A 26,747-nucleotide genomic window follows, 5' to 3' on the forward strand; every position below is an offset into this window, starting at 1 on the left:
TCTGTAGAGGCCTGGTTTGAAGGGGAATAAACAGTGAACCTAGCAGGAACTCCAGCATAGCCAGCTCTAATCTCAGGGTGTTGTTTAAGAAAGCCTCTCTTTTCTTTCAAAAAACAGCTCATTTTGCCAGGCTGAGCAGAGAGCTCCAAATCTTTATGAGAAAGAATCCCAGCTTCTCCAAGACGCTAAAACTGCCTCTCTCCAACCTGGCTGCCCCCAACACACACACATTGGTTCCTTCCCTAGAGAAACCAAACTCAGAGTGAGAAGTTGCTGAGGATTGTCCAAACCATCTGCTAATACCTCACCTAGGATCCTACAAGAACTTCCCATGATGCTCTTCCTTTGTCTCCTCTATATATCTTGTCCCGGCCCTGTGACTGGGTCTAATTCCTGTGTCAAAGCTGCTTCCCAGCTTCTTCCTGTCCATGCCTGCTTTTCCACCCTGCACCTATATGTGGTTTGGCTTTATTTCCAGGGTCCATCATCCTGGAAGCGGGCGGGTACTAGAAGTCTACACCACCCAGCCTGGGCTCCAGTTTTACACGGGCAACTTCCTGGACGGCACGCTGAAGGGCAAGAGTGGAGCAGTCTATCCCAAACACTCCGGTTTCTGCCTTGAGACCCAGAACTGGCCTGATGCAGTCAATCAGGTAAAGCTACAGGCTGGCCTGTTAGAGTAGTGGTGTGTCCAAGGTCACGCTGTCTGACAGAGTTCCATGACACTTGAGCCAGGTCTGTGTGATTAAGAAGTCCATGTGTGTTTTCTTCTCCAAGTCATGATAAACACAGGAAACACTTAGCCAAGCTACTAACATGGCATGGACATTTTTTTAAAAGTTTATTTTGTACCTGCAAGGCCATTATGTAATGTTCCTCAATACCTACTTGTTTTCTGTAAGCATGCTTTTAAGATGATCCTTCATGTCTTCTCTTCCTATTTGCTTCTTCGTAACTCTTCTAGGTATTTCCTAGAGTTATGCTCTGCAAAGTGCCCGCCTATGACAAGACACTTGCAGCTTGCACCAGAATATAAAGTCGCACTGCTTCCTTCTAGAAAGTCTTGCTACGACAAAGTGTGCTTAATGAAATAGTTGATTTTCATTCTGGCTCAAAATTTTTTTATCTCATTGGCAACCAGTAATAAACAGTTCTTACACTGCCATCTGGTTCACAGGGCAGGTCGAAAAGACCACTCCAAATCCTGGGTAAGGGTGCAACCTGGGCTGGCAAGGTGTAACCTGTTTTTCCCCCTTCACAGCCCCACTTCCCTCCTGTGCTGCTGAGACCTGATGAGGAGTATGACCACACCACTTGGTTCAAGTTTTCTGTGGCTTAAGGGAGTGTGAAGACATGACCCACCCCAGGGTCAGGCTAGGAGCCCCTTTGGAAGCCTGTCTCCTCTTCAGAGATGAGATGAAGATTTAGAGGCTTTAAGTGATCCTATGAATTAAAATTATACAAATGGTAGCTGTCATGATAACCAGTCTGAATACTGATCTGCTTTCCAATGACTGGCTCCAGGCCAGATCTAATGACCAGCTCTATTCTCTGTGTAGTTAGTTAAGAGGACCCAACCACCAGTCATCATCCAAGCCCTAACCCTGGCCCAGAAATGGCCCCTGGATCTTTGTGCTGTTGGCTCCATCTCTCTACCCTGCCTCTTTCTTTTCTACTTGTCACCCCTCCTTTGAGCCTACTCTCTCATTCCTTTTTTCTTCCTCCTCTACCTCAAACTACCTTGCCTTTGAGCATCACCTTGGAGTTTTCAAGTCCCCTAAAGGCACACGGCTAGAATTTTAACCAGGATTTGAGGTCATGTGAATTCAAGTCCCCTTCTTTGCTGCTCTTCTATCCGCCAGAGCATTACTAGGATCACTCATGGACAAAGAGGGGTGTGACCCTTATCTATTAGAGTCAGCCTTTCTTCCCAGATTCACTTTTACTAAAAACATTAATTAGTCTGAGTCTGATTAACTGTCTCTGAGCCCTAGAAGTGGTATGATTTAAAACACAAGAATCTGTCATTTTAATTCTCTGACTTTGAAATGAACTGAGAAAGCCGAGCTCAGCCAAGGTATGGAAGAAAGGAAGCCATGAGGCAGGAGCTGTCAGTGTGAGGACAGGGCCTTACCTGAGGATAGTACATCACACCTGGAACAGATGTTGTGTGATGTAGCTAAGGTGAGGGCTCCCTCTTTTCCTGAACAGTGAATCATCAGTGATGGGTTTGGGTTGGTGATTTTTAAACAAATGTCTTATATACTAGCAACTAATTGAAATTAAAAAACAACAAAACCCTGCACCTTCAAAGACTCCGTTTCTTTATTTACCTTTAAATCTGTCAGGCGTGGACCAAGTATATGGTATGTTCTGGATTCTCCTATGCTCTCCAATATAAGCCCCAGCATATTCCTGGAGGAAAGCTACCTAGCTGGCAGCCTATTGAGCTTCCCATACTTCCTCTTTATTAGCAACCACAATAAACCAAAGATAGTGTTTACTTTTTAGTTCATTTCAGCATGGATTTTCTGAGTACCTGTTTTGCAGTTTTCTGATGGGTGTTTTAAGGGAATCAAGAGGTAATGTCTAAGATGTAGTATGTTCACTTGGGATATCACAGTCTTTCTGGGACAAGACTAATAGTAGCAATTTGATGACGTAGAATGGCACTGTGATGTGGCTGGGAGCCCTGAACTAGTACTAACGTTGCTTCTGGCATTTACTACTTGGGCAAACAATCTAATTTCACTTCACCTCTGTTTTCTCATTTACAAGGCATTATTCCAATTTCTTGTTCTGAAAAAAGAATTGTTTTTACAATAAGCCTAGCCTAGAGCAGCCTAATGTTCACCTTTAGGACAGTTGAAAGAAGTTACTGGTATTTTAATGAATTGTATTTATGAAAGACAAAGAGATTAAGTTTGATTGTCAAGCCATTAAGTCTGATGCAAGTAAAATTTTAGAGAAACTGGTCTTTTGTGGTGGCAACCAGTCTATTCTTTTTCATGCAAAAACACATATGAGAGAACTTTGATGTGCTTGAGGAAAGACATTATAGGTATGAGACATGTGGAGTATGACATGTGAGCATAATTGTAGTATTTTATGATAAAATCACTGAAGCTGTCAGCAAGAAACCATCTTACAGTCTAACAACTGGATACTTCGTTCATGTGAGGTGGTGAGAACAAATATGGTATATAATAAGAAAAACATCATATAACTACAGTATTAAATCCTTGTTGAAAATGCTTCACTAAAATGTAACATACACTGCCCTCCAAGAAAGTCTCCAGGCCCCGAGGAGTCAAAGCCTTCCTTACCACACATCCCCTACCCTACCCACAACCAGATTAGTGCTTTATTGTTCTGAGTTCTGATCCTTCGCAGGTAAGCATATCATTGATTCAGTTCAATGATCTATGGAATCTTGTTTGTTTCAAATTCATAGGACATTAGGTTCTTATCATTAGCTGTGGGATTTTCATTATCCCAATTCCCACTCATTGTGCCTAACAAGAAAGATGTAATATTAAATAATTGCACAAACACTGCTGTAAAGCCTAAACTAAGATGGCATGCTATGGAGGTTAACTGTTGTGTTAGGTGACCAATGACAGTTCAACCTCAGCAGATTAAAGGAAGTTAAGTGTCGATAAATAAATAGTTTGTGAAAAGTAGAACATGAAAAAATACAGGACTGCCTGGTCGGTGTGGCTCAGTGGATTGGGCATTGTTGCATGGACTGAGAGGTTCAGGTTCAAGACCCAGTCAGGGCATGTGCCTAAGATGCAGGCTCGATCCCCAGTGGGGGTTGTGCAGGAGGCAGCTGATGGATGTTTCTCTCTTTCTCTCCCTCTCCCTTCCTCTCTCTCTTAAAAAAACAAAATACACGACTACCAGGAGAAGACAGGAGGGAAACACAACATAAACCCTGTCTCCTAGCCAGGTCCCATTATCAGTTGTAACCATTGTAACTAATAACTGGGTCTCCAGTTTGCAAGGAGCTATTCGAACAGTTTTGACAGGAGTGCCATCCTTTTCCAAGTGAGGTATTTATCTTATCCCTCCAACTTCCAACTTCTCCAATCCAATTACTCCAATCGTAACTAAAGTCTCAAATGCTTTGGGTACCACTTCAGCTGAAGCCAAGTAAGGTGCTCAGCAAATCCTCTCTTCAAAAAAGCAACTATAATGCTGGGGAAAAAATTGACAAAATAATTGTGCTGCTCTGGAAACTGACCAAAAAGATACAACAATCTGAAATGTGTCTGTTTGAAAAACTGCTGAACATTGGGTAGAACAGTGGGAAACTGGCGTTCTTGCCTGGGGCTGCTACCATTCCCCTTATTTTCCCAACTCAGTCACTGTGGAGATTCTGCCAGGGCAAAACAAAACATAAGGACCATCAGGTTGCTGTGGTTCATGGGAAGCTCACTCAATTTGGAGCAGTAGGAGCACAGAGGGCCAATGGCTCTATTAGCCTGAGGTTGCAATCATGGCTGGAGCAAGCAGATTCTGCAAAATCAGGCTGTGTACATGCATAGAAGAGACCACAAAGGGCCCAAGCTATTCACACACTCCTGGCCAACTCTGAAGCTGCATGCATGTGCAGAGAAAATTAAGAGGGGCTCAGCAAAAAGTAAAAGCCAGGACAGACTTGACAACAGCCTAAATACTGAATTCACCGTCTACCTACACACAAATTCATCAGCAGAGGAGAAAAATCTGACTGGTTGCAGTGTTTCTGTCTAGTTAGTGGCTGACTATTAACCTATGCAGACACAGGGCAACACCTAGAAAGCTGAGCTTAAAAATAAAGATTTTAAAAATAATAACCAAAATACTAAAAAGAGATTATGAGAAAGAATCGAGTGAAATTCAAATGAGAACTTCACTAGAGAGGTTCAGAAGCAGATTCAGGATGGCAGAAGAACAAGAAGTTGAGGATAAATTAATAGAAATTATTCAATTTGAAAAACTGTGAAAAGAGATTGAAGAAAATGGAAAAGAACCTCATAGACATGTGGAACAACATCCCACAAAAAGGAAAGGAGAGAAAATGGGTAGGAAAATATTTCAAAAAATAATTGAGGGGAAAAAAATCCTCCCAAATTTTATGAAAACCATTAATCTACATATCCAAGAAGCTCAACAAACTCCAAGGATAAATACAAAGAGATCTCAACCTAGATACTTCATATTTAATGCTCAAAAAACAGAAAATCTGAAAGCAAGAGATAAATGACTCATCAGTACAGGGGACCATCAATACAATTAACATTTGACTTCTCATCTCTAACAATGCAGTCCAGGAGGCAGTAGAATGACACAATGTGCTTAAAAACCAGGAACCCTATACCACCCAAAACTACCCTTCAAAAGTGAAAGTGAGCCCAGCCGGTGTAGCTCAGTGGTTGAGCATCAACCCACCCAAAGGTCACCAGTTTGATTCCCAGTCAGGGCACATGCCCAGGTTGTGGGCCGGATTCCCAGTGGGGGACATGCTGGAGGTGGCCAGTCGATGTTCTCTCTCATCGATGTTTCTCTTTCTCTCCCTCTCTTTTCCTCTCCCTCTAAATCAATAAAGAAAAAAAAGTGAAAGTGAAATAAAAACATTTTCAGAAACAAAGAATGAGAGAAAATTCACTGCAGCAGACCTGTCTTACAACAAACACTAGACGAAGTCCTTCATGCTGAAAGAAAATTAATATGGTAACTCAAATCCATGGTAAAAAAGTCCGGCCAATGTGGCTCAGTGGTTGAGTGTCGACCCATGCACCAAGAGGTCGCCAGTTCGTTCCCAGTCAGGACACATGCTCAGGTTGTGGGCCTGATCCCCAGTGGGGGACATGCTGGAGGTGGCCAGTCGATGTTCTCTCTCATTGATGTTTCTCTCTCCCTTCCTCTCTCTAAATTCAATAAAGAAAAAAATAAAAAAATCAGAAGTGATAAATATGTGAGTTAAAAAAAAGTATTTCTCATCTCTTCTTTAAAAGATACAGATTATATAAAGCTATAATTACAACACAGTATGATTGAGTTTATAATACATATATACATATAGCACAAGGGAGGTAAGTTCAGAAAAAGAAAATACATTGGAGAAAAATTTCTGTATTTTACCAAAATAATTTATCTGAAATAGATTATGATAAATTAAGCTGCAACTAAGGAAATAACTCAAAAATAAAGTACAAAGAAAATCAAGAAGTTAAAATGATATACTAAAAATATTTAATAGAGAAGATGGTTGAAGAAGGAAGAGAAAAAAAGACTGGAGATATAGAAAACAACAAAATGATGGCTATAAATCCAATTACATTAACTCTAGATGGTTTCAGCACCCCAAAAGGCATTTTGTCAGAGTGAATTAAAAAGCAAGATCTAGTAACTAACTATATAGACCAATAAGCTGAAAGTAAACAGATGGAAAAATATACCATACAAACAGTAATCATCAGAAAGCTGAAATGGCTATTTTAACATCAGACAAAATGGACTAGACAGATATTTTATAATGATAAAAGCATTAACACAGCAGAAGATTTAACAATTATATGTACCTAACAGAGCCTTAGATACTTTGAAGCGATAATTATGACCAGAGACCATGTCTGGAGTAGCGCTGGTGTTAGGCATAACCAAACAGTTCTGGTAAATACTGCAAATTACCTAAACAGAACATTCTTTTTTTTTTTTTTAAGATGAGTATTTCCCTGAGCACAGTGACCTTACTGGTACTAATATAAACTAAAATGCAGTTTCTGCCTTTTTCATAGAAAGGTTCCATTCCAGCATAGGGTCATTTGGTTAGAGAAAGGATCAGAAAAACCTAGATACATAATAGAACCCTGCTTTGAATCACAAATGAGTGCTGCTAATTTTCTTATTAAAATAGCAATAAACCAGGCCAATCCATCCAATAACTAGTGAATTAGGCTATGCTGGCTAACAGCCCCTATAGCAGTTTTCAATTCCGGTTCTATATAAGAATTACCAGGGGAGGTTTTTGGATTTTAATGCCCAGGCTGCACCCTCAGCAATTTTGGTTTCATTAGGTTTTAAAGCTCTTTGGGTCCTAATATAACTAGGAATGAGAACCACTGCCCTAGAGTAAAAGCTTTCCCCATTATTATCTCATAAGTTTCACCAATATTTAAGTGCATGAATATGTTCAGCTAGAATTTGCTCCCTAGCTTTATGAAGCACTTCCTCAAGATTGAGTCACAGAGAAACAATTTTCCCAGACCAACAAAAGTACATCTTGGGCCCTGGCCGGTTTTGCTCAGCGGTTAGAGCATCAGCCTGCAGTCCAGAGACCGGGGTTCGGTTCCTGCTAAGGGCATGTACCTCGGTTGCAGTATGTCCCCGGCCTGGTTGGGTCGTGTGGGAGGCGATCACTAGATGTGTACCTTTCACATCGATGTTTCTCTATCGTTCCCCCTCCCTCCCACTATCTGAACAACAACAAAAAAAGTACATCTTGGTAAGGCCCTACAAACCCTATCAATAATCCTGGCACCCAATATCTTCAGAGATAATTATTTTGAAGACTGTAAACAAGTTGAAGATACATGTCTAAACCAGGGGTTGACAAACATTTTCTATAAAGAGCCAGGGAGTATTTTAAGCTTTGTGGAACCTAGTGTATTGCAATTATCGAACTCTTGTCACTGTAACAGAGAAAAGTCATAGATAATTAGGTAAATGAATGAGTATGATTGTGTTCCTATAAAACTTTATGGATGCTGCAGTTTGACTTTCACATAATCCTCATGTCCTGATTATTATTATTTTCTTCTTTCAACCATAAAAAATGGAAAGACCACCTTAGCTCGTTAGCTGTATGAAAACAGCAGTGGGCCAGATCTGGCCTGCTGGCCCTAATTTCCTGAATCCTGGTCTAACAAATAGCCAGCACTCTGAAAGAATACAAACATTAAGGCATAGCACATTCATTCTTAGGCAAAGGAAGCAGTATGTTCTTGTAACAGGAACCCAGGAACTCTGGTAACTGTCCTCCTGACCATGACCGGGATAAACTGGCCCGGCTGCCTTGACCTCTGCCATATGTTTTCCCTACAGCCAGACTTTTTTATCCTTGGCAATGAAAGGATTCATTTTCTGGAATCCAGATTTCCTGAAGATATGTTACAACCCAAAATAAAAACAGGATCTTTGTATAAGCTCATACATGGCCACCTTCAAACTTTAGTCACTAAGATTCCCTTTAATCATAGAATCTAGAGGTGGAGATAATATGACCACAGGCATATGAAATAGACATTGTTGGTTCAATGACTTGATCTTCCTTACATGGGTTAGGCCAACTCACCTGGGCTCAACAGCTCTTGGGATGGTAAGTCTGCACATCTTTTCTGCAGAAAACATTCTGCAGAGAATTTCCCACACCCTTTCTGAGCAGAACTCTCTGACATAATCCAGGTAAGGAAAAAAACCTTGCACTAGAGTTCCAGAGTAGAGCTGGGCATTGTAAATAGCAGCCTAAGGATCTCAATCCTCTGCAGGCAGATTTAGATAGGAATCAGGTCTTATAGGAGAGGAGACTAATAGGAAAATATGGGCTTTTAACTGAAATGGTGAGTATAAAAGTCTCACAGAAGAGGTTAAAATTTTATGTTCTTGGTTTAATAAATTATAATTCATTCATTCATTCATCCATTAACTCACTTTTTATTCACCAAATATTTAAGTAATAATAAGTGCTAGGCAACGAGGAACCGGAACAAGGCCTGGTACCTGCTGTCACAATGTTCTTGTAGTGGTATACCTGCAGAGAAGTAAACAGGCAATTACAGTGTAAATAGGTGTCCCACTATGCAAGAAGTTCAGTGTGTCGAGGGTTAGGATTAGGGTTACCTGTACCAGACTTTTAAACACATCAAGTTTCCAGAGTGGAGGAAATACTGTATTTTACAATTTTTAAAAAAGTCTATGCTGAGATACCATTTCCAACATAAGATTGGTAAAAAGCAACGAGCTCGATAGTCACATATTGTGAATCACATGAGCAATGATACAGGAAAATGGGCACTCCTACACATTGCCACAAGAGTAAACTAACAATACGTACCAAAAATATAAATATACATACTCTTTGATCTAGCAATTCTACTTCTAAGGATTATCCTACATATACAGGAGCACTTGTGCAATGTATCATACAAGAATATTCACTGCAGCATTGCTGTAGTAATTAAAAACAGTCCTCCTATCTATCAATAGGGAACTGATTCAATTCCTGTTACTCTCTGCTAAAAAACTTGAGGAAAAAAAGTGAGTCCTTTCTAGGGCATACAAAGTTCTACATGATGTATATCCCTACATCCGCCTGCTTTCCTGTGCCACCACTTCCCACTCTCTCCTCTGTTCACTTCCTATTTATCTCTTTACTCTCCAACAATTCCTACTACTTTAGGGCAAAACATCAACAAGCTCCCAATTCCTCTTACCCTGCGTTTCATTCTTTTACTTATCAGTATTACCCACCTGATATCTGTTCATCTCTCCAGATTTTAAGCTCCATAAGGATAGACTGTTCACTTCTGTATTCCAAGGCTAGCAGTACCTGGCACATTGAAGGGGCACAAAATTTTACTGTATAAATTCTGCAACATCCAGGCAACTAAGTAATATACAACATTAAAAAAAGACAAAAGTGCCATTTTACTTATATGAAAGGTATTAAATGAGAAAAGCAAGGTGTATATATTTTGTGTTAAAAAAAGAGAAAATAACTATGTATATTTGATCAGGCTGAATAACTGATTAACAATAGTTGCCTTTTTCAGTCAGGCCTAGGGAGTCTTCTCACTGTGTACACCTCAAATATATTACTAAGTCTAAAATAAAATGAAAATAGGTTGAGCCAGTGGCCTGTGGGAAAAGGGAAAAACACTAAGTTTGAAAAGTGGCCTTAAGTTAACTGGCTACTTGCATTCCACATGCTCCAGAATTATCCTTCTATTCAGCATCTTTTTCCCATTAGTTCTGGAAAGAAAATCATCAAGTTATCAACAGTATAACCTACAATGGATAGGAGCATAGGTTGTATATTTTTAAATATTCTTTTCCATAATGTGATTTTGTTTTAAAGGAGCAGTAAGGTACTTTATTAAAAAGTAAGGGGTTTAAAACCATAGGTAGAATTCAAACTTTCCCTACCTACTAATAGGTTAACAGAGTATTAAGTTACCAATCACTCTGAGCCAAGTTACCAATATCCTCTGTGAGATGGGGTTAACAGTACTATTTTGTTGTGAGAATTAAGTGACAATGTCCTTTGATATTTTTACTAGAATGGTAACAATAAACATGTTAAAGTGTGGGAAAAAGAACTACCAGGCTTTGAAACTGTTTACCAGTACTTTTACCCCCTTTATTGAAAATAATTTTGAATATAACAACTTTAATACATAGGTATCTTTGCCCCATTTCTTTGGCTTGTCACCAGTTCTCACCACACTCCAAACACTCCAAGCCCGGCCAGGCCACTACTATTTCTTATAACTTCGACCTTCTCTGCTTCATCTTTCCAGCTATACAATTATGTATACATCTTGTAGGTTATATAGTCCTGTGTTCCAAAGATCTCTAAGCAGCAGTTGCTCACTAAGCCAGATCTAATAAATTCTTTGCTATTACCCTTCATTCTGGTAACTCTTTGCCAATTTGTCAGCTTCCTATTCCTACTAGTTTAATGTATCTTGGACATCATTATGCTTCTTTAGACTTCAAGATAGACTACACAAAGACAATCACAATCCTACACCACCATTCATTTAACGAAGTCTCAAATTGGTGGCATTTCAAGACCCCCCAATTTTCTGTCCTCAATAGACACTGCAAGATGTAGCATCACTTTCACTTGCTACTTTGCCTAGTTCAAAGCCCAAGGGAAAAATACCACTGTGAAGTGCATTACTTACCTCTCTATACATGAATGAGAAGACCAGATAAGATTCTATGTCCAAAGTATATCTGTTATGTTGTTAGCTAGTAATTTAGAATGATTTTCGAGTCTGAACCAGTACTTTTCAAGTCAGTCACATAGTCTTTTGAGCAGTCCTAACTGCTTAAAGTATAAAAGTGCACTACACACTTTTGTCATTTTAAGATGTATTCTAAACACAGGGGTACCAAATTATAGTCAACAGTTATTCGCCTAGATAACCAGGTTTTCCTTTCTCGTAAGGATAGAACTTTTTGTGCTTGTTTCTCAAAACCATTTTTGCCCCAACCTCTCCTTTTCATATTCATCTCGAGGACACTGCTAGTAATTAATCCACCCCAAAGCTACAGAAATGATTCCTACTCTTGGCTCAGAACTCCCACTTCCAAAAATTGAGTATCAGGATTGTTTGTTCTCTGCAGATTTATTGTTGAGTAAATTTATCTTTATATAATACAGAACAATTAAAGCTAACCAAATGCAATAAACCTGCCAATTACAGTTTTATACCAACCATAATTCAGCCAGTTTTCAAAATTCCAAAAAAGTATCCATCCAAACTTCCAACATACTAGTGATCAGACTAAATCGAGGCAGACCAGTATTCCCAAATTGCAATGCTATTCAGTAACTTCGTTAAGTGTAAGGAAATGGACAAGATACCTGCGCCACCAGCATTAATCTTTCTTTTTGCTCCATCACATTCTTTTTTGCACCACAGCTACAGAACACCTGGTAAAAGCTTGACCAGGAAACTCAAAATTAACTGTTACTGCTCTACTAAAGATACTTAAAGTCTAAAGAATGTACTGGCTACCAAAAAACAAACTACATAAGATATTGCTAAATATAGGTGCGATTTACAAAGCTGCATCTCATTAACATTTCTGATTGACATCTTGTATTACTTTGCACCAGCCTGGCAAAATAAGATATAGGATGTTGGTGGTTGAAAACTAAAAGTCTAGCTTGGGAATTAACAGATATCTGCTCAGAATAAGGCAATCCATTCGAAGGGATCGTGTCTGGGCTGGAAAATTTTGCAAAGCTGGTTTACATGATGTTTTGTCCCAAATTTAGACAATTCCTTAAACATGCAAAAATGTTGGTAGCAAAACTGGTTGTTGAAAACTAACACCGAAAACATCCTAAAATGGGAGTTCTATTTGATACCATCCCATCTAATAACCTGAAGACTTCAGTCACTACTTAAATAGCGTTCGGAAAATAATCCTGTTTCTCGAGCACTGAGTCCAATTACTTCTTATATCATTTACTTGACTAAGCTGTTCTGGTTCTTGTCATTCTTATTTATAGGCAAATCAGTGGTTCTCCTACCTTGACAGACCAAATCATTAGCCTAATAATATATAACACCAACTCCAACTGATTCAGGGGCTTGTCATAATGCATTCATGCTATTAAGAAGGACTTGAGTTCTTACCCAAAGCTCTAAAGGTAAAAGGGAATTTTCCAAGTGTATGTATACTACAGTTAATGATGTTGAAGACTTAACACCATTCAACTTTGAATGTAGGTCTATACGAATATGGTTGATATCAAGGTTGACGACTGAAACTTACCAAGTGAGTATTAATATTGAACACAGATCAAAAATCTAGTTAGAAACATTTTATTTAAATGTGCCAAATAAAAACCCACATTTTCAAACCATAAGATGTTAATACATTCAACAAAAATTTATATTATCTTACTGCTGTGAATTTACAGAGTAATAATCCAGATTGTGTTTAGATGGTTGAAATACCCTTCCTAGGTTACATTTTACAAACATCACAAATCCCTTATAATAATGTAAACAAAATAACTTTTCCCTAAAAGGTGAACTTGAGAACTTCAGTCCACTCTTTCAGGACTTGCACTTCTTCGTGGACTTCCTGATGGGGAACGACTAAAAAGAAAAACATTAGGTTTGGAACCCATTAGTCTCTACTGAAACTTACTCTTCTCATGAACATGTCAGGGCAAAACTCAGTTTCAATAAATTCAAAGGTGGCCAAAGGAACTAAGTTTCTGTAACAGAGATCGAAAAATTGAATATTTATACACAAATCCTTTGTCCCTGGTTTAAGATTAGGCTTAATAATTGGCCAGCTGCTGTGGCTCAGTGGCTTGAGCGTCGTCCCATGGACTGAGAGCTCCTGGGTCCCAGTTCGATTCCCAGTCAGGACACGTGCCAGGATTGCAGGTGCGATCCCCAGGATGGGGTGTGCAAGAGGCAGCCGATCGATGCTTCTCTCTCACGTCGATGTTTCTCTCTCTCTCTCTCTAAAAAATCAATAAAAACATATTTAAAAAAAGAGATTAGGCTTAATAGCCCTTCTTGCTAAAATTGCATGGTTAAGTTAAAAAAAACTATTTGAATTTTGGGTGGTTTTTTTTTTTTTTTTTTTTAACATTAAGTAGCAATTAGACAGTTTAATGGTTTTAGCTGCAAGATTTCAACCTATAAACTTTTCTTCATGTAAGCACTTCCTTTTTTACCTTTGGTTGCTATGTGGAGTGAAAAGCATGTTCCTTAACATAAAATTATACTATTAAGGGTTCACCCAACCAACATCTTAATCATCTTTCTAACATTTTATGACTAAATATTTCCAATAAAAGTATAAGGTGATATTGACACAGAAAAAGTAATCCTTTAAGAAACTTAGCATCTAGTATTTATATATATAGCACCAATTCTCCAAAGAGCTCAAAATCAAAGCCTGCAAAGTAGGCAGGAAGCAAGCAAATTATGCAGAGGCCGTATTTGACAGTTAAAATTTGGCAACAAATTATTTAGCTTACCTTCTTTTTGGAGATGGAGATCTGGACTTTGATCGGCTGTCAAAACATGAAAAATTCTATTAAGATAAAGTACTACCCAATCCCTTTCTTATAGCCACAATAACGAAACGAACCCCACAACTGTCCTGAACTTAAAATGTCAGGCTGCAACTGACAAAGAGCTTAACAGCTTTTGCTAACAAAAGCCAATCTTCCAACAATTGTTCATACAATGAACTACTTTTATCATGATTTATTTGCCTTAAACACAACTATCTCAAAATGCTTCTCCATACACCTGTTAGTTCTAACAAGAGCCTCTTAACATAACACCAAAGTCACAAACTTATTTCTTACTGTAGCTTGACATTCTCTTGTCCAGGAACTCAGCCAGAATAGGCCATGTAAAAATAAAGTTCTAAAGTTTGGTTTATTGCCCTGGCCGGTTTGGCTCAGCAGTTAAGAGCTTCGGCCGGTGGACCAGAGTCCCGGGTTCGGTTCCTACTAAGGGCATGTACCTCGATTGCAGTTTGTCCTTGGCCCCGGTTGGGGTCGTGTGGGTGGCGGTCAGTCAACGTGTCTCACATCGATGTTTCTCTCTCTCTCCCTCCCACTCTATTTAAAGATAAATGCAAAAAAATAAAATAAAGTTTGGTTTATTAATAAGGTACTGTGGTCTGCCTGGTGTGGCTCAGTGGTTGAGCATCGACCCATGCACCAAGAGGTCACCGGTTCAATTCCCAGTCAGGACACATGCCTGGGTTGTAGGCCTGATCCCCAGTGAGGGGCATGTTGGAGGCAGCCAATCGATGTTCTCTCTCTCTCCTCTCACTTCCTCTCTCTGTAAAATCAATAAAGGAAAAAGAAAAAAAAAAAGGTACTATCGCCCTGGCTGGTTTGGCTCAGCGGTTAGAGCGTCAGCTTGCAGTCCTGAGAGACCCGGGTTCGGTTCCCGCTAAGGGCATGTACCTCGGTTGCAGTTTGTCCCCGGCCCTGGTCGGTTGTGCGGGTGGCAACGACTCGATGTGTCCCTTCACATCGATGTTTCTCTCTCTCCCTCACTCTACCTGAACAAAAAAAAAAAAAAAAAAAAAAGTCCTCGGATGAGGATTAAAAAAAAAAAAAAAAAAAAAAAAAAAAGGTACTATGTTCCCCCTCACCACCTAGGATTAACACTTGAAACTTCGACAATTCAAAATACTTTGAACTCTTTGGATATTGGTGCCATATAACTACAAGAGAATAATCAAATTTCTACTCCTACCTGCTTCTTGGTCGTGAAAGAGACCTGGATCTTGATCTTGACCTCGACCGTGACCTTAAAAACAAAAATTATACCAATTAGTCCATACTAATACTTTCCTTAAACACCCCGAGCACCTTAATAGGTAGACTCGGAATAGAGGCTAAAGCTGAACAAGATGCAACTCTTGCCTTTTATCAGTCTAAGACTGAACAAACTGTTACATTTTCAACAAGCTGATATAAAATAAATAAAAAACCACCATTTCAATTATTTGCTTCTATTCACATTCCATGAGCTGGGTTAACTGTCACAGTTCCAGAGGTTAATATTAAAGTATATAGTATCCAAGAGAAAGATAGTTTTTAAAGACTGATATGATTTGATTTTATCTTAAAAGAATCAAATCTATATCACATAAACCCCTGAACTGAGATTTCCATTATTCCAGTGATAAGCACAGTGAAAAAGTCTCAAGCGGGTAGTACTTTATTCTTAATCAGTAAGCTTTCATAGTTTAAGACCATTCACTTATCACACAAACCAAATCAGGTTGACATACACATCTTGGGAGTCCTGCAATCAAATTTACACTACTACTTCTCTACAAACAACTTTTCCAAGGTCTCAAATTCACCCCACCACCCCAAATCATGTCCTTAAGACACTATACTACTGTCATTAAGACGTGACAATCCCAATACAAATAAGGGGGGGAAAAAAAAGTTACATACTGGAAATACCTCGATCCTTTTATAGAACCAGACCTAGACCGTCTGAGTGAAGCTGATCGTGATCTTCGAAGAGACACAGATCTTGATCGTCGAGGAGATGCTGATCTTGATCTAAAAATCAAATCAAAGAGGTTTAGGTCCATCTCCAATTAAAGTTTTTTACTGCTTGTTAAAACTTGCATTAAGATCTCTCACCTCCTTCCCCTGCTCCTGCTTCGTGAGCGAGAGTATCGCCTACCTCTCGATCTCGAATGTGATCTAGACCGTGACCTATTTTTCAAGTTAGAAAAAACAAAATGTTAGATGGTAACTCGTTTTTGCAGTTTGTGTGCCTCTGCTGAAATCAAATCTCAAAACTATTTAAATTTAGTGTCTCATTTTGAAATAAACTCTGGGCCTATTATAGTTGTCCAATTTTTTTTTAAACTACCTAAAAAAAGATTTGTTAAAAGCTGAATTACATCTTAGAATTACATAATATAAAGCACTGTAATGTGTATTTAAAATAAACCTTGCAAGTCTGCAGGTCGACCCTCTTTGGCCCATGGTCTAGTAGATCTAGACGATCTAGAAGTATCTATAGCCGATCGCTGCATCTAGATGTTTTCTTCAATCTAACGACGATCAAACTGACAGCCAAATGAGCCAGGTGAGGCTTGATTGACGCAAGAAGATTTTTCTAGTTGGAAATGTGGTCAATCTGGTGTTCCTCTTTCTAAACCGGAGGGGGCCCCAATTGTAAGCCAAATTTACTGTTACGGCGATCACCGACTCAAATTTTCTGCCCTTTAAAGAATAAGGTGAAGCTAGGTGTAGATGACTCGAGGGGATCTGGCCTCTTATGCTGATCACCTCAAGGTCTAGGAGGATCTTAATTGTCGGATTTGCAAGGCGCCTCAGCATATCATAAGGCTCGTGACATTCTGAATCAAGGCGACTGACTCAAACGAAGAAACCTGAAAGGTTTTGACCAGGTTGATTATTAATATATTAACATTGATTTAATTAAACAAAAATTGTAAAATACACCTGTACAATTAACATTCAAGTTTATATAAAAATACTTTCTGCCTTGCTAATAAAAAAATTACTCGATTAACTAGTATACCAACCATTCTTTTAAAATAAATACCTGCTTCTTCTTCGTCGACTATAGCGATGACAATCATAAGCATAATGTCCCTTTTCGCCACATTCATAGCATCTATCATTGGGATCAAAGGGACGTCGGGCAGGTGGTCTATCAAAACGAGATCTCCGGGGCATGCCTGTTGATAATTCAACCCTCACTCGGGAACCACAAATCACCCTATAAAAGAGAAGCAACAAAATTCTAATGCTAAAAAAAGTATGACTTCTAGATTTAGAACTTTCCAACTAGTCCTTGCTTGTACAGCTTCAACTATCTTTGTAAGCCCTTCCAACTCAACCTTTGCTCCCTTTCTTAAATAAAATGACTAAGCTATTTACAATTTCCTCCAGACTACAAAATCCAAGCTTAGCACCTAGCTCAGAACCCAGCCTACCAGCCTATTCTAGTGAACATAAATTCTATAACCGGCATCTTACTTACTTGCCATCCAAGCCTCGCACCGCATCTTCTGCATCTCTAGGGTCTTCAAATTCCACAAAGGCAAATCCTGGAGGATTTCTTGCAATCCACACAGTTCTTAAGGGACCATAATAACTGAAAGCCCTTTCTAACTCTCCTTTGCCAGCACCAGTTCCCAGGTTACCAACATACACCTTGGTTTCTGTTTGAAAATGCAAATAGAAGAATGCACGTTATGCAAAATTTGACCCAAGCTTGAATGAATTCTTTGCCTTATACCAGGCCATCCTTACCACCACAGAAAACATGTTCTGTGCTCTATCAAGGATTGCACTTGGCCTTAAAACCAGCAAAGTCACTTCTGAAGAGCGAGGCGTATGGCAAAGTCCTTAACATTCTAATCTGGTGGGGAAACACCTCCAAGCCAGGGTAGAGATGAGAGGTAGGATATCCCGAGGCAGGAGGCGGGCCCCGCCCCGGCCCCGCCCCCGAGTCCCGTCAGCGCGGGGCGCGCAGGCAGCGCGCGGACCCGCGGCGGCAGCGGCGTCGGCGGCGGGCAGGCCCCGCCGAGGGCCGGACCCGGAGGCAGGGCTGCGCCGGCTCTCGTCCTCCGCGGCAGCCGCCCCGGGCGCAGGCTCGCCTAAGACTCCAGCTCCCCGCCCCAGTCATAAACCGCGCTCGCAAGAGCTAAAAGAGAAAAGAAACCAGCCGCCAGACGAAAAGATTATGTCCATACCCACTCCGCAGTTCGACCGACTGTATGACGGGAAAGCGCGGCTCGAAGCTGCCAGTTTTGTTCAGGCTCAAATTCACCCTTGATTTTATGGCTGCAACCAGACTGTCCGCTAAAGTGGCGGGAAAGCGCCAGGGAAATGCGCCACCATGCTCGTCAATGTGCGCAAAATGGCAGCCGAGGGCGGGGGGGTGTGGGGGGCGGCCCGGCGGCTCGAAGAAGGGCAACAGGAAAGCAGTGACCGTGGGCCCGAGTTGCACTGGTGCGCGAGACGAAAATGCCCAAGAATTAACACAGAACTCCACACAGACCTGCACCCGCCCTCCCCGGCTCCCTCCTCTATCCCGCCCCCGCTGCCTCCGGCTTCGTGCGGTGTGCGCCGAAGCCGCCATTACGCACGCGGAATAACCGTCTCCCAACCGCCGCGCCAACCCCACGGCCTCGCAATACTCGCTACACCCACAGCAACGTCCCTCGCTGGGCCCAGGCCGCTCACCTCCTCCATACCGCCCGTAACGCGACATGATGGCCGGCCCGCGAGCTCCGCTCGTTCTGCTCGCAGCGCCCAGGAGTCGAGTAATACAAAAGCAGTGGGGCCTCAGCACGCCAACGGTCCCAGCGGCACTACGAGGAAGAGCCTGGGTTCCGGCTTATATATGCGGCGGCTGGGTTTCTCTGCGCATGCGCCAACTCTGCGTTCTGCGCGGCACAAAGGAGCTGGGCGGAAACACCAGAGTGGTGGCGCGGAGGGAACTGAGGAGGGGAAGACACGAATCACAGGCGGAGGGATACGTTTCCATGGGAACGTCAGAATCTCTTCAGTAAACCCTTGGCCTTCCCCGTGGTGTCCCGCCCCCTCCTTCCCCCTTGTCCTGTACCCTCCCCTTTCCCTTCCCTCCCCTCCTCCCCCTTTCATTTTGCCCATTGTAGGGACCCTCGCTTCTAGTCATCCTACTACAGGTGCATGAGACCGGCCTTATGAAAAGCTGTACAATTTAGCCGCTGATGTTGCAGCCGTCGCCGCCGTTCTGCCGGGGGACCTAGCCTAGACTACCAGTCAGTGATCTTTGGGGCTCGTCAAAGGGACTTTAGCCAGGGTGAGAACTCCATGAACCCCTCCTTTCTGAGTAGTGGTCTCGGCATTATAGGCCTAAAAAGGGGTGAAACCCTTAGGGACTGCCCGCCCTGCACCTACCCTACAGTCCCTAAAGAACTAGCTACCCATTTTCACCGACTCTTCCGAGTTCTTGGAGTCTGGGGGGCTAAGGAATACCGCCGTGTCTTTCTCTCCCTTTCTTTCTCCTTCCTTCCTTCCTTCCTTCCTTCCTTCCTTCCTTCCTTCCTTCCTTTCTTTCTTTCTTCTCTTTCTTTTTTTTCCCTTCCTTCCTTCCTTTTTTTTTTTTTGTTATATTGAAGTTGTGACAAATCCTTAAAGCATTTTGGCCAGTGGCAATTCTGAAATGATTTACATTTGAAGTACAATTGACTTGTGCTTTCCCTTTAGTTCTTTTTGTTTTGCATTGTAATAACACATCTCATCCACTAAACACTCATCCTCAGGACTGGGACTTAAGTCTTTTAGTAGCAGCCTCTGCAGTTTAGCCACTTTGTATAACAAATATATGGAAACCTTTTCTTTATGTTAGAATCACTTAAAATCCACTTTTGATTTCAGACCTTGCATTTGCCAGACACCAACTCTACAAATATAGATTTAACTTTTTTTTACCATCCACCAAAAATAAAATTATTCCATAAATACTTCAGATGCACAGGTTGGAAATGTTCCACATAAAAGAGGAATTCCTTAAGTATTTATACTTTATTTTCATCTGCTGTATCTTTTTTTTTAATCCTTACTTGAGGACTTTTTTTTTTTAATCCTCACCCGAGGACATTTTTCCATTTTTTATTCAGATAGAGCAGGAGGGAGAAAGAGAGAGAGAGAAACATCGATGTGAAAGGGACACATCCAGTGGCTGCCACCCGCATGACCCAACCAGGGCCAGGGGACGACAAACTGCAATCGAGTTACGTGCCCTTAGCGGGAAGCAAACCCTGGTCTCTCTGGACCGCAGGCCGACGCTCTAGCCGCTCAGCCAAACCGGCCAGGGCCACTCAAGGACATTTTTTCATTTATCCTCAGATAGAGCAGGAAGGAGAGAGGGAGGAAGAGAGAGAGAGAAACATCAACGTGAAAGGGACACATCAACCGGTTGCCACCCACACAACCCAACCGGGGCCAGGGACAAACTGCAACTGAGGTACATGCCCTTAGCAGGAACCGAACCCAGGTTTCTCTGGTCCGTGGGCCCATACTCTAACAGCTGAGCCAAACCAGCCAGGGCTCTTTTTTTATTATTATTATAAATTTTTGTTAATCCTCCCCTGAAGATCTCTTTCCATTAATTTTTAGAGGGAGAGGAAGGGAGGGAGGGAGAAACATCTATGTGAGAGAGACACATGGATTAGTTGCCTCCCGAATGACCTCAACCGAGGCCGAGGATCAAACCTGCAACCCAGGTACATGCCCTTTTTCAGGAATTGAACCCCCGACCCTTCCGTCCATAGGCTGACACTCTGACCACTGAGCAAAACCAACCAGAGCTCATCTGCTGTGTCTTGATGTCTGTAGGTGTGGGATACAGAGTATAGGAGAGAGGAGGATTATTGAATAAGTCTTTATTCAGGTGAGCAAAATAATTGATTCTCTCCAGGTAATGTTATGAATTTATATATTTCAGTATTATCAAATTATGGGAAGAATTAGTCTGCCTCAAGGAAATCTCTAGCAAGAAAATAGAAGTTCTGTTACTGGACACAACAGGTCTATTATTACCTGTCATCGCTAAGCCAATAAGCAGAGACAAGGTTGAATCTTTTATGAGCTTTTATATGAATGGCCAACAATAGGAGAGAGCAGCAGGTATGGCACCTTGAAAAACTGCTCTCGCATATGCCAGTTGGCTGCTTATATAGGGGTAAGAAAGAAAAGCTACGTGCAGTGAGGAGGGTGTAGCAGGATAAGGGCTTTTGGGTATGTGGTCAGTGTGTCCACTCCCAGGATTTGATAACGGGGTAGTTTATCTTTCCACAGTGTCAAAACAGCTTAGTCCATTCCCGGAATCAGAGAATGGACAGCATTCCTGAGGCAAAATCCCGGAGGGGGTCATCATCTGGACGCAGCAACCAGGTCAGGGTCTACTTTCTTTGATCAAGACAGAACAGACATAATAATATCTATGAGCATTACTAGTGCCCCACCATTCCCTCCCTGTGGTAGTTATATTTGTTTGTGGTAGTTATATTTGTTCGCCATTAATCTCATTAAATGTTGGTGCCATCTACTTAACAGGGTTCTTCTTGAAAGGGTTAAATGATAAAGATATTTTTACATACTCCCTGAAAGATAGAATACAGGATCAATGTAATAAAGTCTCACTAATTTGAATTTCTCCTTTTAAGAATTTATGAAAATTGCCCTGGCCAGTTTGGCGCAATGGTTAGAGTGTAGGCCTGCGGACCGGAGAGTCCCGGATTCGGTTCCCGCTAAGGGCATGTACCTCGGTTGCAATTTTTCCCGGCCCCAGTTGGGGTCGTGTGGGTGGCAGCCACTTGATGTGTCTCTCTCACATCGATGTTTCTCTCACTTCCTTCTTCTCTCCCTCCCACTCTATCTGGAAAAAAAAAAAAAAGTTTATGAAAATTGTCCAGCCGGTGTGGCTCAGTGATTGAGCATCGACCCATGCACCAAGAGGGTGCTTATTTGATTCCCGGTCAGGACACATACCCGGGTTGTGGGCCAGATCCCCAATGGGGAGCATGCAGGAGGTGGCCAATCAATGTTCTCTCTCATCAATGTTTCTATCTCTCTCTAAAATCAATAAAGGAAAAACAAAAAGAATTTATGAAAATTGCTTTTAGACAAAACATAAATAACTTATCAAAAGATAGTACTTATTAGTCAACGGCCATACCACCCTGAATGCCTGAGATCTGGTCTGATCTCAGGAGTTAAGCAGGGTTGGGTTTGGTTAGTACTTGGGTGGTAAAGATGGTACTTATTATGCTGCATAGCTCCTAACTGGCCTCAATAAATATTTTGTGGCTCTAAATACAAAGTCTGTTGTACAAAAGAGAATTTCTAAGGAAATAATAATGCCAACAATATGAAAAGAAGCTATTTTTCAGCTTATAACAAATTGCTTTCAAGCACATTAAGGGAAAAGGGGTAAACCCTGACTGGTTTGCCTGCCTCTCTAGGAGAGGAGCTTTGATAAGATAATTACATATTATTTACCTCTATTAAAAGAGGGCCAGCCCTGGCCGGTTTGGCTCAGTGGTTGGAGTGTCAGCCTGCGGACCAGAGAGTCCCGGGTTCGGTTCCTGCTAGGGGCACATACCAATAAATAAATAAATAATAATAAAAGTATAACCTTTAAAAAAAAAAAAAAAAGAGGGCCAATTCTAGGCTGGGCTTTGCTAACATAGTTGCCATGAAAAAATAATGATACTATAGTCCTGGCCAGTGTGGCTCAGTTGGTGGAAAGTCATCCTATGCCCCAAAGGGTTGGATTCCCTGTCACGGCACAAACCCAGGTTGTGGGCTCAATCCCTGGGTGCATGCGGGAGGCAGCTGATCTCTCACATTGATCTCTCTCTCTCTCTCTCTCTCTCTCTCTTTCTCTCTAAAAGAACATATTAAAAAATAGTATTGTATACTATTTCTGTACACTGTTATACTGAATAATTTTCTCTAAGAACATGTAACCAATTCTTTTCACTAAATGTCAGTCTAAATCAGGGAGATTTTATTGTATTCCTGCTGATTCTTTTGAAATCAGTTTCACCTACATTTTTGCCTCTAGGATTCTGTGTTAAATTAAGATCACATTCCCAGATTTTATTTGAATGTGAAAGCTACTTAATTCAATTCAACAAATATTCTAATATTTCCTAATGTGGAATATTGAGTAGTTCTTAACACATTACTGTTGTTAAACATTGATAACATTATTAATGTCCTTTGACAGCTTTCAATTTATATGTATTTCCTAGGTCATTATTTTCAGGGAAGCATTAAAGAAAAGGTTCACGTTTTATCTTATTTTCTTGTCCATTTTAGTTTCACTTTTAAGTCATTGTCACCATTTTAGCTTGGATGTGAAAACCTTTTTTTTTTTAATCTTTTTTTTTTTTTTTTTTGATACGTGCCCCTAGCGGGAACTGAACCCGGGACTCTCTGGTCCGCAGGTCAGTGCTCCAATTGCTGAGCCAAACCGGCCAGGGTTGGATGTGAAAACCTTAAAACAAGAAAAACAAGTTTAGACCTTTTGCACATGTATCGATTTTATTGTTGTTGTTAATCCTGACCTGAAAATATTTTTCCCTTGATTTATTTATTTATTTTTTGATAGAGTAGAAGGAAAGGAGGGAGGGAGAGAGAGAGAAACATTGATGTAAGAGAGACACATTGATATTTTGCCTCCCTCACGACCTGGAGGATCGAACCTGCAAACCCAGGTACATGCCCTTGACTGGAATCGAACCCAAGACCCTTCAGTCCTCAGGCCGACACTCTAACTGCTGGGCCAAACTGGCCAGGGCTGCGCAATTATCAATTTTTAATCTAACAAAGTAGTCTGTAGTTACAAACACTAGTCTTTTAATATGTATTTATGTATGTGCTATGTATATTTGTATTGTAGTTCAATCCAAATAGCTATGTTTCAGCTACAACTTTTTTTTTTCAGCATTTCATAATCTTCTGTTTCTTCTAGAATGCTGTTAAGAATTCTGGGAAGGAAAATTATTAGAGGCATAGTTACAATTTTTTCATACTATATAAAGAAATTAACTTCTCATTAGCCAAGTACTGGATGATAATCAGTACTGAAGTATGGGGTGAAGTGGGGCAACAATGAAAGAAAGTCAGTGCTTTGACCAACTTCAAAGAGTGAAACTAGGAAGAAGAAAAGTGTGATGCAGGAGTGCCTTGCTAATACAAATATTACCAAAATGGGTGATTTTGTAAAAGAATCTAGGAAGAGTGAGGCTTTCTGAGAAATGCCTGATTGTATTTATTAAAAAGTGCGAAACTGGCCCCGGCCAGTTTGGCTCACTAGTTAATGCATCCACCCGAGGTCCAATGAGTCTTGGGTTTGATTCCAGTCAAGGGCACAAACTTCCGCTGCGTTTCCTCCCCAGCCCTAGTTGGGTCATGCGAGAGGCAGCCAATCCATGTGTCTCTCTCACATCAATGTTTCTCTCTCTCTCTCCTTCCCTCCCTCCCACTCTATCTGAAGGTAAATGGAAAAATATCCTCAGGTGAAGATTAAAAAAAAAAAGAAAGAAAAAAGTGTGAAACTGTAAAACCACCAAGCCTTAAACTAATCAATTGTGTTGTTCCTTCTCTAAAAAAACATTCATGAAAGGAACTTGGTCAGCTTGGTGTCTTAACAAGAGGGCTAGACTAGTTTAGACTTTAGAGTTTTGCGGTTTATCCAGTACTATCTTGGAAGAAGAGAAACCTATTAGAGAAGTACTGCTCAAGACCATTGACTTCCCTTTGTTGGATGTTTTGATACTCATTTTCTAGTCCCTGGAAATGAATATGTTCTACTGTAAATGAATAAAAATGGTTTTAGTTCATAAATTCTTTTCTTAGGAGAGATGGTGCAGTGTAATGATTACTAATGTAAGCACATGGAGTGTGACAGTGATGGGTTTGAAGCTTGCTCTCCACCATTTAATAGCTGCCTGCCCCTGACCAAGTTTTTAATCTCCTGGTACTTCAACTTCCTCATCTAAAAAATGGGGTTTAATAATAGTAACTAACTCAGAGTTGTTTTTCTTTTCTTTTTCTTTTTAAATTTATCTTTATTGTTGAATGTATTACAGATGTCCCTCCTTTTTTCCCCCCTTGACCCTCTCCTGCTCACTCCCACCCCCCTCCTGCCTTCCCCACACTATTGTCTGTGTCTATTGGTCATATATGCATATAAGTTCTTTGGTTTCTCTCTTCTCCACCCACCTCCCCACTTCCCTTTGAGGTTCCTCAGTCTAACAAACAATTTATAATTCTTTTTTTTTTTTTATCCTCACCCGAGGATATTTTTCCATTTTTTTTGTACAGCTAGAGTGGGAGGGAGAGAGAGGAAGGGAGAGAGAGAGAGAAACATCGATGTGAAGGGACACATCGAGTGGCTGCCACCCACACGACCAACCAGGGCCGGGGACAAACTGCAACCGAAGTACGTGCCCTTAGCGGGAACCGAACCCGGGTCTCTCCGGACCGCAGGCCGACGCTCTAACCGCTGAGCCAAACTGGCCAGGGCCAATTTATAATTCTTAATCTCTTCATCTTTTTCACCCATCCCCCCAACTCCCCTCACATCTGGCAAATAACAAAAAGTCCTCTGTACCTATGAGTCTGTTTCTGTTCTGCTTGCTCATTTTGTTTGTAGATTCAATTGTTGATAGATATGTATTTATTGCCATTTTATTGTTTGGATTAGATGAGGTAAATCAGGTAAATGGCATTGCAAAGTGTCCAGCAGTGTTTGATAAATGTTAGCTAGTAGGAGGAGGAAGAGGAGGAAGAGCAATAGTAGCAGCAGTAATCTAACCTTTGTAAGCTTCTAAAAATTTGATATGATCTGGGTGCATTGACAAAATTGAAGTTTGTTTCTGCAAAGCTAGGGACTAGACTCTGGAACATGGTGACCAGCTTTAAGTGGCTACTCCTAAGACATCTTTGTCTCTTTACTTATTGACTTCAGTAAGGGAAATTGTCACTTTTCTTCTTTGAGACAATCCACAGAGAGAAAAATAATCTAACACATATAAGAAGCAACAACTCAGAAAATAATTTTCTTCATGAAAAGTAAATCCCCAGGAATTTCATAATCAAATGCCAAAACCTTGTTAAAGGTTACACGCAAAGGTATTTGCCAATGGAATGGGGAGATGTGTGTTCATGGGCAATGGGGAAATTGTCACTTTTTTGTTATTGTTATTTTGTTTTTAAAATATATTTTTATTGATTTTAGAGAGAAAGGAATGGAGAGGGAGGGAGGGAGAGCAACATCAAAGTGATGAGAGAGAAACATCTATCGATTGCGTCCATATGTGCCCTGAACAGGGATTGAACTTGTAACCTGAATATGTGCCCTGACAGGAATCAAATCCTCAACCCTTCAGTGTATGGGACGATGCTCCAACACTCCAACCAAATGAGCCACACTGGCCAGGGAGAAATTGTCACTTTTTATACAAAGTTTAGTCTTTGAAGCTAATTTCTATAAGACTAGGTATATCTTTTCTGGAAAAAAAAAATAAAGCAAAACGTTATTTCAAAACCAATAACAAATACACTACAAATAAATTATTAAGTTTAGACAACCATTGACAGTGGTACATATACACAATGGAGTACTATGCAGCTGTAAGAAAGAAAGATCTCTTATCCTTTGAGATGACATGGAGGGACCTGGAAAGTATTATCCTAAGTGAAACAAGCCAAGCAGAAAAAGACAAATACCACATGATCTCACTTATATACAGAATATAGTGAACATAACAGTCTGAGGAATACAGTAGACCCAGAGACATAGAAGTGGGGTACAGACTGACAGCCCTCAGAAGAGGGGGTGGTGGGGATGGGAAGAGATAAACCACAGAACTTATATGCATGTGTGCATAACCAATGGACATGG

At 40.8% G+C, this 26,747-nt stretch overlaps 2 protein-coding genes across 6 annotated transcripts in view; one reads left to right on the top strand and one right to left on the bottom strand.

The window, feature by feature from the left end:
* Positions 1-2,298, top strand: part of GALM (galactose mutarotase) — a 67,634-nt gene extending 65,336 nt beyond the window's left edge. The window contains exons 6-7 of the mRNA XM_036263486.1: positions 479-653; positions 1,262-2,298. Of these exons, the coding sequence (XP_036119379.1) occupies positions 479-653; positions 1,262-1,339 (253 nt within the window). The 3' untranslated portion in view covers positions 1,340-2,298. The remainder of the gene's footprint in view (positions 1-478; positions 654-1,261) is intronic.
* Positions 2,299-8,653: 6,355 nt separating this feature from the next.
* Positions 8,654-18,791, bottom strand: SRSF7 (serine and arginine rich splicing factor 7). Of its 5 annotated transcripts, XR_004959690.1 has the most exons (9): positions 18,527-18,643; positions 17,319-17,499; positions 16,878-17,054; positions 15,941-16,015; positions 15,746-15,856; positions 15,033-15,086; positions 13,790-13,825; positions 9,517-9,595; positions 8,654-8,797 (listed from the first exon to the last, which is right to left on the bottom strand). XR_004959690.1 is itself a non-coding variant. In XM_036263012.1 (8 exons), the coding sequence occupies exons 1-8, from the start codon at positions 18,552-18,554 to the stop codon at positions 9,586-9,588; spliced, it is 672 nt and encodes a 223-aa protein (XP_036118905.1). In that variant the 5' UTR covers positions 18,555-18,643; the 3' UTR covers positions 9,273-9,585. The 5 variants fall into 5 exon arrangements, 4 of the variants coding, with proteins under 4 accessions (XP_036118905.1, XP_036118903.1, XP_036118902.1 ...); XM_036263012.1 differs by lacking the exon at positions 8,654-8,797 and having other exon boundaries at positions 9,273-9,595; XM_036263010.1 differs by lacking the exons at positions 8,654-8,797; positions 9,517-9,595 and adding an exon at positions 10,129-12,890 and having other exon boundaries at positions 15,755-15,856; positions 18,527-18,791.
* Positions 18,792-26,747: the final 7,956 nt, after the last annotated feature.

This window comes from Molossus molossus, unplaced genomic scaffold, assembly GCF_014108415.1.
Source record: "Molossus molossus isolate mMolMol1 unplaced genomic scaffold, mMolMol1.p scaffold_m16_p_15, whole genome shotgun sequence".
In the NCBI taxonomy this organism is placed as follows: Eukaryota; Metazoa; Chordata; class Mammalia; order Chiroptera; family Molossidae; genus Molossus; species Molossus molossus.

Coding starts and splice junctions, on each gene's coding strand:
- SRSF7 (XM_036263009.1), bottom strand. CDS start 18,554: ATGTCGCGTTACGGGCGGTATGGAGGAG. Junction 15,857..15,940: donor AGCAGGAGCAGGGGAAGGAG/GTGAGAGATCTT, acceptor TTTGATTTTTAG/ATCAAGATCAGCATCTCCTC. Junction 12,891..13,789: donor TCTCCATCTCCAAAAAGAAG/GTAAGCTAAATA, acceptor TTTTCTTTTTAG/TCGTTCCCCATCAGGAAGTC.